At 28.4% G+C, this 16,663-nt stretch overlaps 1 protein-coding gene across 1 annotated transcript in view; it reads left to right on the forward strand.

The window, feature by feature from the left end:
• Window positions 1-16,534, forward strand: part of LOC147065493 (atrial natriuretic peptide receptor 3) — a 56,081-nt gene extending 39,547 nt beyond the window's left edge. The window contains exons 2-4 of the mRNA XM_085956993.1: window positions 8,385-8,568; window positions 14,606-14,811; window positions 16,470-16,534. Of these exons, the coding sequence (XP_085813119.1) occupies window positions 8,385-8,568; window positions 14,606-14,811; window positions 16,470-16,534 (455 nt within the window). The remainder of the gene's footprint in view (window positions 1-8,384; window positions 8,569-14,605; window positions 14,812-16,469) is intronic.
• Window positions 16,535-16,663: the final 129 nt, after the last annotated feature.

Below are 16,663 nucleotides of genomic sequence, written 5' to 3' on the forward strand. Positions count from 1 at the left end.
TATGCGGTTCATGGGATTATCGGATAACAATGTTTTTAATGATGTGTCAGAGGTGCGACTATAACAAACGATTCGTAACTCTATCCAAAGCTTTCGACCTCATTTCAGACCCTCAAAAGCACACTTATTCATCAGAGTTTGTTTGCATTATACCCACATGTCTACCGGAGCACAAACAATTGGACGGATAAACCTAACAAATTATATATTTTATGCCACAAAATTATGTTTTTTATCCCATTACCCTTTTTTGTTTTATTACCCTAAAATACCATTTGGTTAGTACTTTTTTGTAAATCCACATAAATGAAGAATATTCGTCACAATTTACATCTTTTCAGGTAAATAAATAACTCACCTGAAAACGAACTGAGATAAATTCACTCTTAGATAATATCATCAGAATAAAGTTAATATTCCGATTTAAGCTTATGTATACTGCGGAATAAATTCATGGATAGTGTTAAAATTATTAAAATACACATAAGTATATAAAATGATATAAAAAGATTAACTAACATTTTCAATCTTTACGTTTCTCTAATTTATTGTTATGTCACGTTTTTCTGTCTAAAAAAAGTTTTCACATATTTCTCGTACACCAAGAGACTTCGATAAACGGGTGAAATACTATTTTATAACTATACGATTTAGGGGCGGTCTGATACTCCAAACATAAGTCTTCATACGACGTTCTTGATGCTACCGATCTCAAACCTATACTTATTAATACGTTTTTTATGAATGATTTCCAGATATAAATCTGAATGAAATGAGTATTGTCGATCTATTTTTTAAGATAATGGAACTTAAATAATATTTTATTTTGATAAAGTCTCTCTTCAATACAACCTTTTAAAAAAAATTGTTTATTGGTGATCCTGTCTATTTGATTTTTTATACATAGCCATTTTCTGAGATAATTGTAAAAAAATGTGGGTGTCACCTATTTAATTTACAAGATAATTAAAATAGTGGGTAGGGAATCTGATGTGGAGTTTGGCCGCAAATGGGTGAAGTCTTATTAGCATAAATAAAGTATATTTAAGCTATTTAAATGTAATACAGTAATACTTTCAAACTGACATATGTGTTTTATACCTAGTTCAGACCAAGATGTGTGAATAAATTAAATAATGTAATAAGTAATACAAAATAATTAATCGATCACACTTGACGATAATCAATATTTTGTTTCAATAGTAAATACATATAATGCATTTTCATTATACACTATTTAAATATTATGTCTAGTAGATATCTACTTACAAAATGATACATATTTCTTTTTGGAAGATTTGCTTTGCTTAAACAAAAAATCACTTGAAAAAGAAAACGTTTAAAAATAATAGACAGTTACCATACTGTTGAAATGTGGGTGAAGTTTTTATTGACGTATTGGAAATTTCTTTTAAACGGTGAGATATTTTTCATTACGGAGAAGCTTTATATATACCACCTTAGCAAAACTTGCAAAAGAATTCAATAAAAATTTCTAAAGAAAATAATATAATTTCGATCAAATTCCATAGACGCGACAAGGTAAAAATACGTCTGTTAAATAGAAAATTTTATAGGCTATAACTAGAAATATAATATAATATAATATAAAAAAAAAATGGAACACGTCAAATACATACCTTATACCGATTAAGCTATTGATGCAATCATTAATCGCGATGAAACAAAATGCAACTGAGATAGGTATTATTTCAAACTACCTAATATTAGCCACCATCTTTTGTGATTTTGAATCATAACATTTAAGTTAATGGCCCTCCTAAACCACACCCGCCTCGCACCACACTTGGTCACAATTGAGCGTATCACGGAACCCTACGTTTGATGTGAAGCATCAGTAATTGACTGGGAATATCTCTAAAGCTACCGAAGACTGAGGTCGCCATGTACTCAAGTGTGCTTTAACTGAATTTACATGACTTACGTTAAGAGTCGATGGTAACAAATAGTTACCGATTATACTTTTGACTCATAGACGGCGCATGATATCTACAAATGTTTTTTTTTAAGTAAAATTTGAAACAAATTATACACCGGACAGGATTTAAACCTGCATCCATCGAATTCCGGCCATGTGCTGACAAATTTAGCCATCGGTGTCTCTACTTAATTATTTACAACGAAAGAGCATGTAACTGGAGCGTCTCAAAAAATTGTGTGTTCTACAAAGAAAGTTAAAATGTAAAATCTTGGGAATTAATTATTTCTTTGAATGAAAAAATAGTTTAATTAATAAAATAGTATAATATAAGTTTTCTATTTCAGTAGGCTAGCGAATAAGCTTTACTTTCTGCATAATAACTACCTATTGAAACATCAAAATCATATAATCACTAGACACGTTCTTCTAGAAAACTAATAACAAAACCAAATTTAAAACTTTTTAGAATATTGTACACTTATGATTAACAAGAATACCTAAAACTGATTTTTATAACTTATATTTATTGTAAAATATGTTTTTCATATAACTTTAATTACCAATTATATTAAAATATATTCTAATACTCTATTAAAAATATGTCATTATCATATTTTTCATAATAAAGTGTTATAACCGAAAAATATTCTAAAGTAGTGATAATGTATTGTACTAGCGGTGTTCTACTGCTATTAAAGGCCCACGTGCGCCACGTAGGTAAAATGGAGATTTTATGGTATTTTCAAAGCATACGCCTGGACATTCCTTAAACATTGTAGATAATCTATTTATATAAATTTAAAAAAAAAACTTTTTTTTTGTAAGTTATATGTACACACGGATGACACGAAACACGCGCATTAACATGATCTTACTCCCTACTATACTTATCGTTTGTTCTCGGACATGGTCGATGAGGAGGAACAAATCACATAATTATTGACACAGCTTATTTCTCCATACCATCCATAATATCCATATCTCCATAACATACCATCATTTGATATCTTGTAGATCTTACTGATACGAGTCTGAAGATATTATACATGCTTAACTTAATTTGCTAAAAAACGGACATATTATATTTTGTCATCTTGCTACAGATTTAACTTTCACATTTTGAATAAACATAAGATAATAATATTAGATATTTGATCCAAAATACCTTAGAAAATCTATAGCATAGCAACAGTGGGTATTTGAATGACCTATGCACCTTGAACAGTCTAATCTGAAATCCTATAACCTGAGAAATAAATTAGATAAATGTCTATGGTAATATCATATAATTAAATTATAAAATATTATATTTCATAGTATTTACCTGCAACACCAATGGATTTACGGATAATTTCTAATACCCATGAAACTGAGAATGTTTTAAAATCCATGAACATAATATCTATTATATTTAGGTACCACATAATATGTTATTTTAAATTATAGATGTAACTTCTAATTGATTTGGGTTTTGTACTTTTTCTACTTGAGTCGTTTTTTACGACCTGAGTTACGCCTTTTGGTATCTTCAGGCACATTCACGAATGGCAAACGTACAACTGAACTATGGCAGTTAATTTCTTAGCTAATAAAAATGGTTTACTTAATTAAGTTGGTTTATTATAACCTGTAATTAACTATATTCTATATTATAATCAATTAATAAAGGTTATTGATGAGGCGGCTCTCGTGGTGCAGTGCGTAAGGCGCTTGCCTTTCACCCGAGAGTTCTGGGTTCGAATCCCGGTCAGGACACAATATTTATGTGTTTATCTCAAAGTTTGGGTGTTTGTAATTGTTCAAAATTACTAACAACCACCTTGTACGAAAAAGCAAAGAAATGGTTATTAATAATTCTAAAAAAAAGGGTTATTAATGATTCATTGACTTAAAAACAAAAAAAACCGATAATAAAAAATAACGTAATTTGATAAGCATTTAAGGGAGGACCTACTAGTTTAAATTATCGTAATTAAGTAGGAGACTCGTATCTTAATTGGTTAAAACATATTGGCACGATACAAGTGGATATACGGTTTCAAATCATGTCGTGCGTCTTATTTTTTTTCTAGTATATATGTATATATCTGAGGTGTTTTTAAGTTATGTATGTTCAATATTCTATGTTAAATGTGTTTTTTTTATAACAGCAGGTATATAATATACATAGTATCTGAAGATCATGAAAATTGAAATTCAGGTAATAAAAAATGAATCAAAAGGAACAACACGCTAATTTAAATTTGAATTTAAAGTTCCCTGATTCATTTTATGTATATACAAAGTAATTTAATTATTACTTAGTAATAATTACTGAATTTTGATTTCGGATTGTATCCAGTTGCGACGTGATGATAATGTTATTTTGTTAATAATTTGTAATATTATTTATTTTTTATTAAAGAATATTTTTTTTTACAAAATTTCAGAATGTACTTACCTACTTACCTAACATTAAAAAAAAATTGAAAAAGATTCAAAAAATACGGCAGTGTAGCTATATTAAGTTTACGTAGGTGTTAGAATTATACGCAAGAAGTAATCTTGGGTCGATAGTTTAATAGTGGAAGCACTCATCCGGTAAGGAAATGATGTGTGTACGAATCGAACTCGGTCTAATATATTTTTTTGTGATTTTTCCAATACGAAGGTTATTTAAAATGTTCGCTAAAAATAAAATGATTCACATTTTTTGGAATAAAACAATTTTGTTTTTCAACATAGTCCCCTTTTACGGCAACGTACCCATTCCAATAATTTTCCAATTTTTTTCATAAAGTTTGGAAAATAGTATTTAAAACGATTTGCGACAAAAATACGGCGACGGAAACCTTAAAATTGGTCCCCACTGAACCATTTTTTATTTGAAGAAGTTTTACTTGGCCAAGTTGGCAGAATATGGTGGATGAGAAACCAATTTATGGAGTTATGCTGGACGGCGTGATGTTCTGATAAAAGATATTTTGTTTGTACACTAATGTTGTTGGTCAGCCGACAAAAAGATTTTCTCCTTTTTTGGCGCATTTTCATCGGTATTTGACTTTGGTGTATAATAGTGAATAGAATTTGAGACAACAGTCACGAATATATGCAAATAGATATTCGAAATATTATCAAATATCGCCAAATACCGCGCTGAAATCCATTTGAGTGCTTTTTTGTCTACAGAAAACAATCGAGGCACCCACCACATAATAATATACAGTATCCTCATATCTAAATTATTGTTCGTGAAGAATAATATTATGCTGTTATTTAGGTACTCGAGATGCCCACAGTCTCAGTAAGTTGGCGTTCTTAATTACAGTGCCATGGATTTTTTTCAATGATTTCTTCCATTGAAACCTAATTATTGGGCATTTGGAGTACCATTGTGCTAGTATGGCTACGTTAAAACTTATTTATTTAAGAATAAACGTCATCAAAATTGGTACAGAGTTCCTGTGAATTGCCTACATCTCGGTTTTCCATTAACGCCATCTATGGCTGCGTTTTCATGTATGTATGCCTTCTCTATTATACTCTCTGCAAGCATACCACGCTAACTTGCTTCTACATGTCCTACGGTGAAAGGTCGACAGGCCAGCCTGGAGTCGATCTTACTTTTGTTTATTTATGTTGATTGCTTCGGTAACTTTGAAATTTTGACAGAAGAATGATAATTGCAAGAAATTTTATATTTTTTTGCGCAATTTTACAATAAAATAACATATTTTCAAACTATTTTAGTAGGTATGTTTCTGAGGCTTTCCCAAGTTATGCACTCATATTATTTAAGAAATAAGAATATACTTTAATGCACTGAACGTATATTCATTCAGTCAAAAATGAAAAAATAGCTACAATTATTCAAGATATCATAAATTCACTGAATATACCTACCTCTTTCTAATGCAATCATGCTCATAATAATATTACCTTGGAAATACATTTACTTTTTTTTTTTTGATAAAACAAAATACAGTTGAAAAAGTAAGTAAAGGATCTTGGAAGGTTGAACTTATTACCTTCTTCCTAGCGCAATAGCAACTTTTAATCACTTACCTTATGTTTACTTAAATCAAATCCGGTAAAGAGAAAAGAAAATATCTTTTTAAATCGGTTAAACTTGAGGTAGAGAGCTTTTATTGATGAAAAAATCTACTCCAATATAACAAAGCGGAATAAAGAATGTGTTTTTAGATAAGAAAACATATTGAGAGTGGATACCAACGTTCAGGAATGTTTATTCCAATAATCTTAAGGACATACAATGATAGATAGTTATAAATATTACTTCACTTTAGGCTTTTATAATACAATAATAAATTGAGAAAATAATGAATGCGAATAATAATGAAATTTGGATATTTTAGTTCTATAGAAGAGGACATTTAATTTTCGTCGGTTTTCTTAGTGAAATATTATCTCTCTCCTGCATCGCTGTTATATATATTGACCTCATTTTGAAATTACTATGTGACTCACGTACCTCTATTGTTGACTAATGTCCTCGGGGCTTTATGGTGATGCATGATCTGCGCTTTTGCATAATGTTAGAATGTCTGAAATATTAACTATACTAAACGAATATCTTAAGTGTACTATTGAGTATTAGTATTACTGTTAGATGAAAATTCCTAACATATAAATATAGAAGGTATATACTTTTGTGAAACAGGATGTTGGTTTACGGGGAATGGTAGGAAACTTGATATGATTTCGATTCGAGGGATAGGTACTTGATAGGTCGGTCGGGTCCGATCAATCGTATTTATTTTGATACTAATTTACATCAACGCATATTTATATGATAATAATACATGGTTATGGAATAAATATTTAACTTATTAGTGGGATAAAAAATTGCAACACGCTCTCTTGTTTCGAAAGAAAAACTAGCATGGTGAAGTCATATTTTTGAATCGGCTACTTGTTAAAAAAAAATGGTGGAGGCGTATCTGAAACATGTTCAAGCACTAACCTGGAATTAAAACGTCGCCGGCAGACAGCACATCTTGCTAAAATGCCGCCAATTTTAAACAAAATTCAAACTGGCTCAATCAATTACGATTATAATAATATATTGCTTCATACATAATATTATCGATACATTAGTATGATGGTTACACTATTTTTACTGAAATACTACATCAATAAGAATTATTGATTATATTTATTTTTCTTTATATACCATTCTCCATTAGAGGTCAGTGAATATCAAAGTATCTATCTTCTACCAGGAACAGTTTTTAAAGTCACGTCATTATTACCATTTTTTGAGATTATTGACACAAAATGTGACGTTTCACTCTGCTATTTATTCTGTTGATCTTTTCCTGGTTTATTTTTTTTACAATACAAAACATAAATCACAATGAGATCTATAGGGTCATAACTGCAAAAAAAAACCCAAAAATGACTTATGAATGCAGTTCAATAGAAGAAAAAAATCTATTTTAATTCTATATAGCATTAACGGCAACTTGGAAGCAGTGGCTTCCTACAGAATTGTGTCCGTGGTTATTTTATATTTAAATATTTTAATTTAGAGCTATATAGAGGCATTATCTTACATGAGACCCTTTTGCGTAAAAAATATTTCATCTTTGGTACAATATTTATTGTGCTAGACCGCCGTATTTTTCAGCAGTCTACTGCAATTAATTAAATTATAGTTAATTATTTAACATTCAAACTCAAATTACTCTATTTTATTAATGTTATTTGCAGTTATGACCCTATAAATCTCAGAGTACGAATTAATATTATGTATATTGTAGCCAATGAGACGTCTCATTTCGACAAATATAATATCAAATTAGTTAAATGAAAGCTATCGTAATAAATGATTCAATGAAATAATTACTGTTTTCTATTTTAGCTCTAATTATAATTTTATATCAGCCATATTTTCTGATATATAATGTATAATAAGATATAGTTATTCTGTATTGTTAGTTTATTAGTATTCAAAACAGAGACAGTATTTATTTGTATTATCAAGGTCGTGTGTTTACGATACCTATGACAATCGGTAATTCTTTGAAAATTCGATATCACCTTTGATAAAATTCTATTAATACATTTTAATGAAATGATAACATTAAGTACTTACATCTGTAGATAACAGCCATCATTTTATATATTGCCCATAGCACTTAGGAATATTTTTTTGATTCAGATATTCTAACAACAAAAGTGATATGCAGATTGTAGAGATCGTAATCCCGTATAGAATTTTTAATTCTGGGATTACGGTTTTTTAGAAATTTTTAGTAATCCCGGGTGAAAATAATTTTTCATTTTATATAAGGAGTAGGTCATAATAATTAATTTTTAGGTAAACTTAATCTTAATCTTATCTCAGATAAAAATGCTAAAAATAATGGTTTTTGTGTAAAAATGTTATTGTAGTATTTTCATAAAGTCTATAACTAATTTATTTTTTTTCTCCCACCAGCATCCATCGCAAGAATAGTCAAATTCCTTGGAAATGCTGGTACCCCATTGCTGACTGTTGGTGGACTATCATTCGACTTCGTCAGCAATAAAACTGACTGTTCCCATGAGTACCACATGCTTACCAGAACTGGAAGTGTTGGATTTAGAGACATCGCTTACTTCATCATAGATCTCATGCACAAGTAAGTTCCACACCATATTATTATTATTATAATATTTTAAAATATTTTCTTCTACACAGTTTAGTTATTTATTTAGATACCTACTTATTTAAAATGTTGCCAATTCTTTATAAATAAAGAATTTATTTTGTAATACCTACCTATTTTAATTATTTCACTTTTTAATGAAAATATTTTTTTGTATTTTTTTTTCATGATTTAAATAAATTTAGATAAAACATTTTTACTGGATAAATTTGAAATGCTTTGGTAATTTGTTAATAATAATATTTTTTTAATATTTGAATACATAATCTCATTGGTACTATTTAAAAAAAAATACTATAAATATTCATAAAAATATTTTGAGATAAATTTATTATATAAAATACAAACATGTAGCTAAATCTTTGTCTATATTTATAACACAGTAGTGTATGAATACTCCAATAAAATTAGATAAGATTGTCTAAAATGAAAACCAAAATTTCAGTATGTTAACCACCAAAATAATGAAATACAGTACCTACTTTGGTTTATCTTAACAAGTAAAAATGAAACAAAACCTTTCAAAGCTATTCGTTTTGAAGCACATGTTATAAATTGTATGGAAAGAGGAATTTCTTTGTATAAAACAATTACCTTTACCTACCTTAAAATGCTTGCTTGATATAACTCAATGTTTTCACAGATTATGCTTATAAAACTTCACTCACTATTCACTGCTTAAAATGTGTATTAATAATATTATGCTGTTACACTTTATTAATATAATATGTACATAAAAATCGTTATTTTGAAGAATACTCAATCACGAATTTATATCTACCTGTAATAATGATATTAATAGGATGTCTTGCAAAGCTTTTTCATATTTTTATTATTTTATGTTAGGTATGTAGTATTAGATTTTTTTTAATAAATTTCTATTTACGTAATAAAATTATCAATATATCAATCTTGAGTTTCATTAATGTCAAAAGCCATCGATATTTCATAAGTTAATTAAAGTGGCCAAATAACGGTTGATGGATTGATTTTAAATGGGAAGTTTTGTACTGAAAGTAATGTTTAAATAAGGCTTAACACTCGACATTGATTGAAAAAGCTTTCAATGTGGAGAACTTTTCCGGCGTCATTAATTAGAATCCATTCTATTATAGAAAAAGCTTTTCGTCAAGGACTTAAAACTCAGAACGAGCTTTTTAGAATCTCCAGTGTTCACAGCATAAAACACTTTAGAAGAAACCTTCGTTTAATTCATTGGGTAAACTTTTAGATCCCTTCTGATCCTATACCCGACGTCATTTTACTTGAAAAGGCTTTTTTGTGGCCCAACACGTCGTTATTGTTAAAATATTATATTGACGTGAAGTCAAGAGGAAAATCTTAAACGGGTTGTAAAATCATGTCAAAATGTTTTCGCTATCATAAGGTAAGGTATAAACATGATGGATGGTATTTTCATGCACCATCGGTGAACTAAATTTAATACCAACCTCAAATTCTTTTATACACTATCTTCAGAATTTTAGCTATTAAAATCTGACTAAATGATTTATTGTAGGTATGTCATAAATTGTATTAGTAATATTTATTTATGGAATGACATGATATTGAAAGAAATAACAATCAGTAATTGTTTTAACGTGGGTACTATAAATAAGTAATTTTTCCACATAATATAATCTAAAATGCGGAAAAGTACCGAAAATAAAATAGAATATTTAAGATGCCTAGACAATTAATAATTAATGTTTGACAATTTTCCATTTATTACATTTTATTCAATTAGGCACTTTTAGCATTAATGTAATGACAAAAAATAATTAATTCGTAAATCGACATCACTCAGTAGGTACCTATCATTAATATTAAAATCGTTAGGTATAAATATTACATTAAACGACTAATAAAGTATCTTGTTATTCAATTTTTAAGGAGGAATGCTACTACAGATTTAATGGAGGCATGTAGCGACAGAATACTAAATAAATTGTTCTGATAATTAATAAACATTTTAATATTTTAAGACGAATACTCCACATGCCAGTGACACCTAGCAGAAAAATATGAAGCTTGCGTTTTGCGACATTTTTTGTGATATTACACTTAAAATTGTTTTAGTTAATAAATACGTATTTTAAAACATTAAAACGTAACTTTACAAAATGTGAATTCATCTTATTATAAATACTTATATTATTTTGTGTTGATGTTTATTATAAATACTTAGTTTATTAAGTTATCTTTAGCGTGCAGAAAGGGTTTTTTATTATATATTAAAAAAGCATCGATGTTTATAAAAAATAAAAATATGTAGGTAAGTATATAATCTTGAAATCCTTTTATTTATGTCAAATCTAATTTCGGTATGATTATTTATCTTTGACTTTGAATATTTTATTTTCATAATGTTTTAGATATGTGTTTATTAATTAAAACACTGTAAATTATAAATAAAAATATCTCAACTTGCAAGCTTCGTATTTTTCCGCTAGGTATCTCTGGTAGGTGGAGTAATAACCTTAAAAGTAAGGTGCTATTAATATACTGTATATTTACTGGATGCAACTAGTAACAAAATACGATATAATATGGAATTAAATACATTGTTCTAATAATTTACATTTTAGTACCTATTATAATTAAATAATATGTATCTAAAAACGTTATTTACAATGTAATAAAAGATGCGTCCGATGACAATTTGGCTATATTTTATTTTTGGTACCTTAATCGTATTTTATGGAAATATTTATCACAATATAGTTTGTTTTATTATAAAGCTTTGTGGATAATTTAAATTTATGTTAATATATAAAACTCAATTAAAAAATAAAATGTGTATTGTATAGATAGAATCTATTTATATGTTATATCCACTAAAAAACATATTGATAATTTTATTAATATTAATGATGACAGGTTATATAATATTATATTATACCTACTGGCTGAGAATGCACATTTCAAATATTTGCATTCTAACAATCAGACTATATCTATATTTATATATTAATAGTCTTATTTAATAAAACATAATATCGTGTATCATAGTATCATTATATATTATATAATACAATAATATGCCATTTTAGTCACTGGTACTTCAGTATTGTATTCAGGTCTTCGAACCAGAACTAAATCGAAAACCTAAAACCAAAAAACCGTTATTTTTGTCGGAACGAAAACTGGAATCGAACAGAAAAAATGTCGGTTTTTTTCGGTTCGGTACATGTTTAAACATTACTCCCTACTTCAGTTGTCATTCAGTTGTCGTAGGTGCAACACGTCTTACGCCTTGGGTCATAGAAGCATTTAAAAATTAATCACTCGGAACTGAACCAAAAACCGGAAAACCGTTATTTTTTTCGGAACAAAAACCGGAACCGAACTGATATATTTTATTTTTTTACTTGAACCAAAAAAAAATAACGGTTCGAAAATCGAAATATTTTAATTAAAATTAAAATTTACGATACGAAAAAACTTTTTGAGTATTATTTAATATTTTATTTTCAAACTGGAATTTTCTCAAAGCAAATAATATAACTCGAGACTAAGGTAAGTACTCAAAACCGCGGTAAACATGATGAGTATATACCAGTGGCGAAGGGTGACTTTTGGAAAGAGGTAGGCTGTGGAGATATGATAAAAAGAGCACACTTGTCAGGTATACTTACGAGAATAGTACGATATGTACTACTAATGAATAGGCACACACTAATAAATGATAACGACACACTAATTCAATGAAACTTCAAAAACTCATTGACGACATAAAAATGAGCGATGTGTTTAAATTACGTATTTTTCAAAACATGTATACCCATCAAAAATCATTAGATAAAATTTATTTTTATTTTTAAAAACAATCTATACTTACTTATTTATTAATATTCGATTAAATGCCGTTGAAATTATTTTTTTAATTATCTAATTATTAATGATTTTGGACAAAGTGCGCAGTTGTGACAACAATATTATGCGCGAATGTTTTAGGCTCTGCGAAAGGAGCTTGCCTCATTTCGTACAAATCAGCAGACTTGCTGAGGTTACGAGACGTAAAGTCCATACAAAAAAAATTCAGAATTATTCCAAACATAATCGGAAATTTATTTACGTCGAGAAATCGCGGCATTTATTATTTAATTTACGGCGCGGCGCGCTGTGGTTTTTTTAATACCTTTGCAGTTGTTTTGTAAACTGTGTAATATGTAATACATTCCTACATATGCGATCTCGTTGGCAAAATAAATTATTTTTATATAACATAAAATAATGAAGTGATTAAGTATATTAATATGTCAATATGCAATTAAAAAATATTTTTCTTAAGAAGGTAGGCTTTAAATAATCGCCTAGTATGGAGTCTTCGCCACTGGTATATACATACATACTTCATACTCCTCTCGACATATTTACTTACTGGGCATAATATTGTGTACTATACTGCGAATACACGCATATAATAATATAATATGTGGATGCCGTCAGTCTTTATAATATTAATTATTTTATAAGATGCATGTATATATTATACCTAATAACTTCATAACTAAAAAAAATGTTTCTCTAATTGGGTCAATTAGATGTTCTTACCTTTTCAATTTTATTGAATATACCTACCTACTGATGATAAAATTAATATATGTTTCTAAGAAAAATATATAATGATTATTAAAGTGAAGTTCAGTACTGTCGTAATGTTCCTAGTGACATCGAGTGAAACATGCAATTTAATGCAGCCTACTGAATGTAATTTTATATTTAAAGTGTTTTACTTAATCACTAGGTACGTATTTTAAAACATTGCCAAAATAACGAAGCTCGATTTCCAGTTAGGGGGATCCTATATGCCAACAGAGAACAATGCAATGCAATTTGAGAATTCTTTTTGATAATTTACAATTTCAAGTGTATTAATTAATAAATATGTATCTGAAAACATTAAAAAGAAATAGTCAAAAATCTAAACGGTAAAAAATTGAAAACCTTATAAACTAAATTTTAATAATAAATATAACCATAAAAATATTGTAAAAATAACCTTACCTATGTACCAAATATATGACAAATTCACATTTTTTACAATTGTAAGTTTATCTTTGACTTAAAAAAAATCTTTTTAATGTTTTCAGATAAATATTTTATTAATTAATACAGTTGAAATTGTAAATTATCAAAAAATCTCAAAATGCAAGCTTCGTACTTTTCCGATAGGTTCTCTATTGGCTCAGATTACTATTCTTTTTTATAAAAAATGATGACCCTTCGAACGAACCTATACAATGATAATAATATTATGTTAAATAATAAATTGAAAGCCTTTTATGAATGCTCATTTAGTAACAGTTTGTCTATGATTATGTTTATATTATTTACATTTAAAAAAACATAATTTTCTTTAATATACCCATGGATGAATTACAATACCTACTACCCTTATTAACATTTATGATTGAAACCTATGTAAATACAATAATATAACATTGAATTGATGTTCTTGTACCGTTGCCAAATTGTTTGAAATTAATGAAAATGCGTATTATTTACAAACACTTTTTTATGTTTTTCGCAATGTTGGCGGCTTTTCTTCGGACTTTTTATTGTATCTATGTTGGTTGGTTAGTTAATTATTACTGGATACCTTAAGTTAGGTTGATTGTTAATTTCTTATATTAAATTTATAATGCTGAACTAACTAGTCGTGAAAACTGCTTTCACAATTCAAATGGAGATATACGCTATTTTTGATAATAGGGCGAGATTGATTATTATCGATTTTTTCAATTATGTAACGTATTTTGCTATGTAAATAACATTATACACTGGGGTAGTAAAATTTATCACTATTAATAAAACCATATATTTCAATAGTATAATTTGTTAGAACAGCTGTTTTGTTTTACTTTATTTTCTAGATTGTATAGTATGTATTGCTACTAATGCAATGGATCAAGACACCTGTTGCTGGTTTTTTCCCGATTTGTATAAAAGTTTTCTTTTCACCTGCACCACTGAACTAATATTGCACTCCTCTCCCGCCATCTAGGTACGACTGGAAAAAGATTCTGCTGGTCAATGAACCGCAGGGGCAGTACGCCACAGCAGGGAAAACAACCTGTCATCTGATGATGAAAACTATGGCGCAGTTCATCAAGGACTCAAACCTTATGTTTTCATCGTGGGATACAACCCAAAACGTACAGCAGAATTTCAGCGACAACCTGCGTCTAGAAATGGCGATGTCCTACACAAGTAAGTGGACTTTAGATTTTGTATTCTATATTCCTCGTAACTGTTTCAAGTACACGTCACAGATAGCAGTGTGTCGTTTTTTACGAACGTCGTAAAATAACAGACTTCTATTCTACACGGGTTTTACAGTATGCATTATTTTTTTTTTTTTTTAGTGGTTTTATTGTGGGAAGTGTATGTTATGTTTGATTTTACATAATAATATTTATTGTAAAATATTTTATTATTCTAATATATTATACTTACGCTTATTTTCGGCACCGTAAGATACCGCTGGTGTAATATATCGTGAAACTTTGGTTTCAACATTATATCCAAACTAAATAGTAGGTAAGTATATCTGATTTTAAGATACGTTAAGTTTTTCGACACGTTTTAATAATCTTTATGTAAATACATAATTTCTGCACATCATTATAAAATAAAAGGCAATTTTCACGGCTTAAGCTTCCGCTTTTCACTGATAGAGGGCAATGTAAATATACCCCGAAAATTCTTGGTTGAAAAACTCGCTAAATGAAAAAGCGTTTTCAGATACAATTGGAAGAAAATACTTGTGGTATACGAGCGGAACGCGCGCTATGAAGTCGCCGGACAGCAAACGTGCTACCTTCAGATAAGCGCGGTCGTGCAGATGATAATAGATGAAACGCATTTCGTTTACGCTACCTGGCAGTACCTTGACGACGGTATCAACATCACTGAAAAACTCATAAAGCAGATCGGAATGATGTACTCTAGTGAGTTTTTCTAAAAGTTTTAGTTTCGTAGAGAGAGCTTTGTGACATATTAACCTTTTAAATATATTTACAAATACTTATGCATAAAATTACGAATACATAATATAATTATGAATACGAACTCTCACGATTATTTTGATATTCATATCGATGGTAGCTTTATATAACTGTATATATAAACAAATCGAAACTACGATACATTTATATTTAAGTGATAATATTTATATTTAAATATCAATACCTATAACACACAATACGAATTGATGCAAATCAAAGTATTAATACAAGGGCATTATGGGGTACAGAATGTATCATTCGATGGATCCCTAACATATTTTTTTGTATAAAGCAATCGTTACGTTAATGTACAAAACTCGAAGAATAATAATTGTACACTGTATAATGTAATAAGTACAAATTAAGATTATAAAACCAAATTAAATGGCGAATGTTTAAGTATTTGGTGACGAATGAACAAATTTACATTTTCATAACATAAAGGGTTGTCATTCTTTTCTCATTTTTTTTTCTTAATTAAAAAAAATATTACTGGAAAGGCTTTCAGTATCTTTTTATAGCTCTAGTGCTTTACAAGTAATTTTATTTTACAAAATAATACTAACATTAATTGAAAACAATATCTATACATATACCACTTATCTTATATCTATTAGGTTCTAACGTAAAATTGAATAGTGAAAAATAGATCAAACATTATAATACATTAATTTTCAATACCACCAATATTAAGTAGGTATTAAATATTAATCTGTCACAAAATACTCTCTAGAAACCTTCCAATATATTATACTCACTCATTTTGCTGTTTCTAAATAAGCAGTGCTGTAAATACAACATGTTATTGCTTTTTTAAATTGTCGGTTGATATTAAATTTCGGATTTGTTATGAATTTCCAGATGCACTAAAATATACGTATCACGATATTAAGCACATATTGAATCCTTCTGTAGTTGGTGAATGAATAACGGATTTCTGCCATTCCGGTGAGTTAATAATATGAAAAGGACGAATCAATAAAATGTTTATTATTTTTATTTGAAAAGGCTGAATATGTTATAATTTTCTATATAAAGATTTTATTATTTCATAA

Source organism: Rhyacophila brunnea, unplaced genomic scaffold, assembly GCF_057557595.1.
Source record: "Rhyacophila brunnea isolate RB1 unplaced genomic scaffold, BYU_Rbru_1.0 scaffold_6, whole genome shotgun sequence".
Lineage (NCBI taxonomy): Eukaryota > Metazoa > Arthropoda > Insecta > Trichoptera > Rhyacophilidae > Rhyacophila > Rhyacophila brunnea.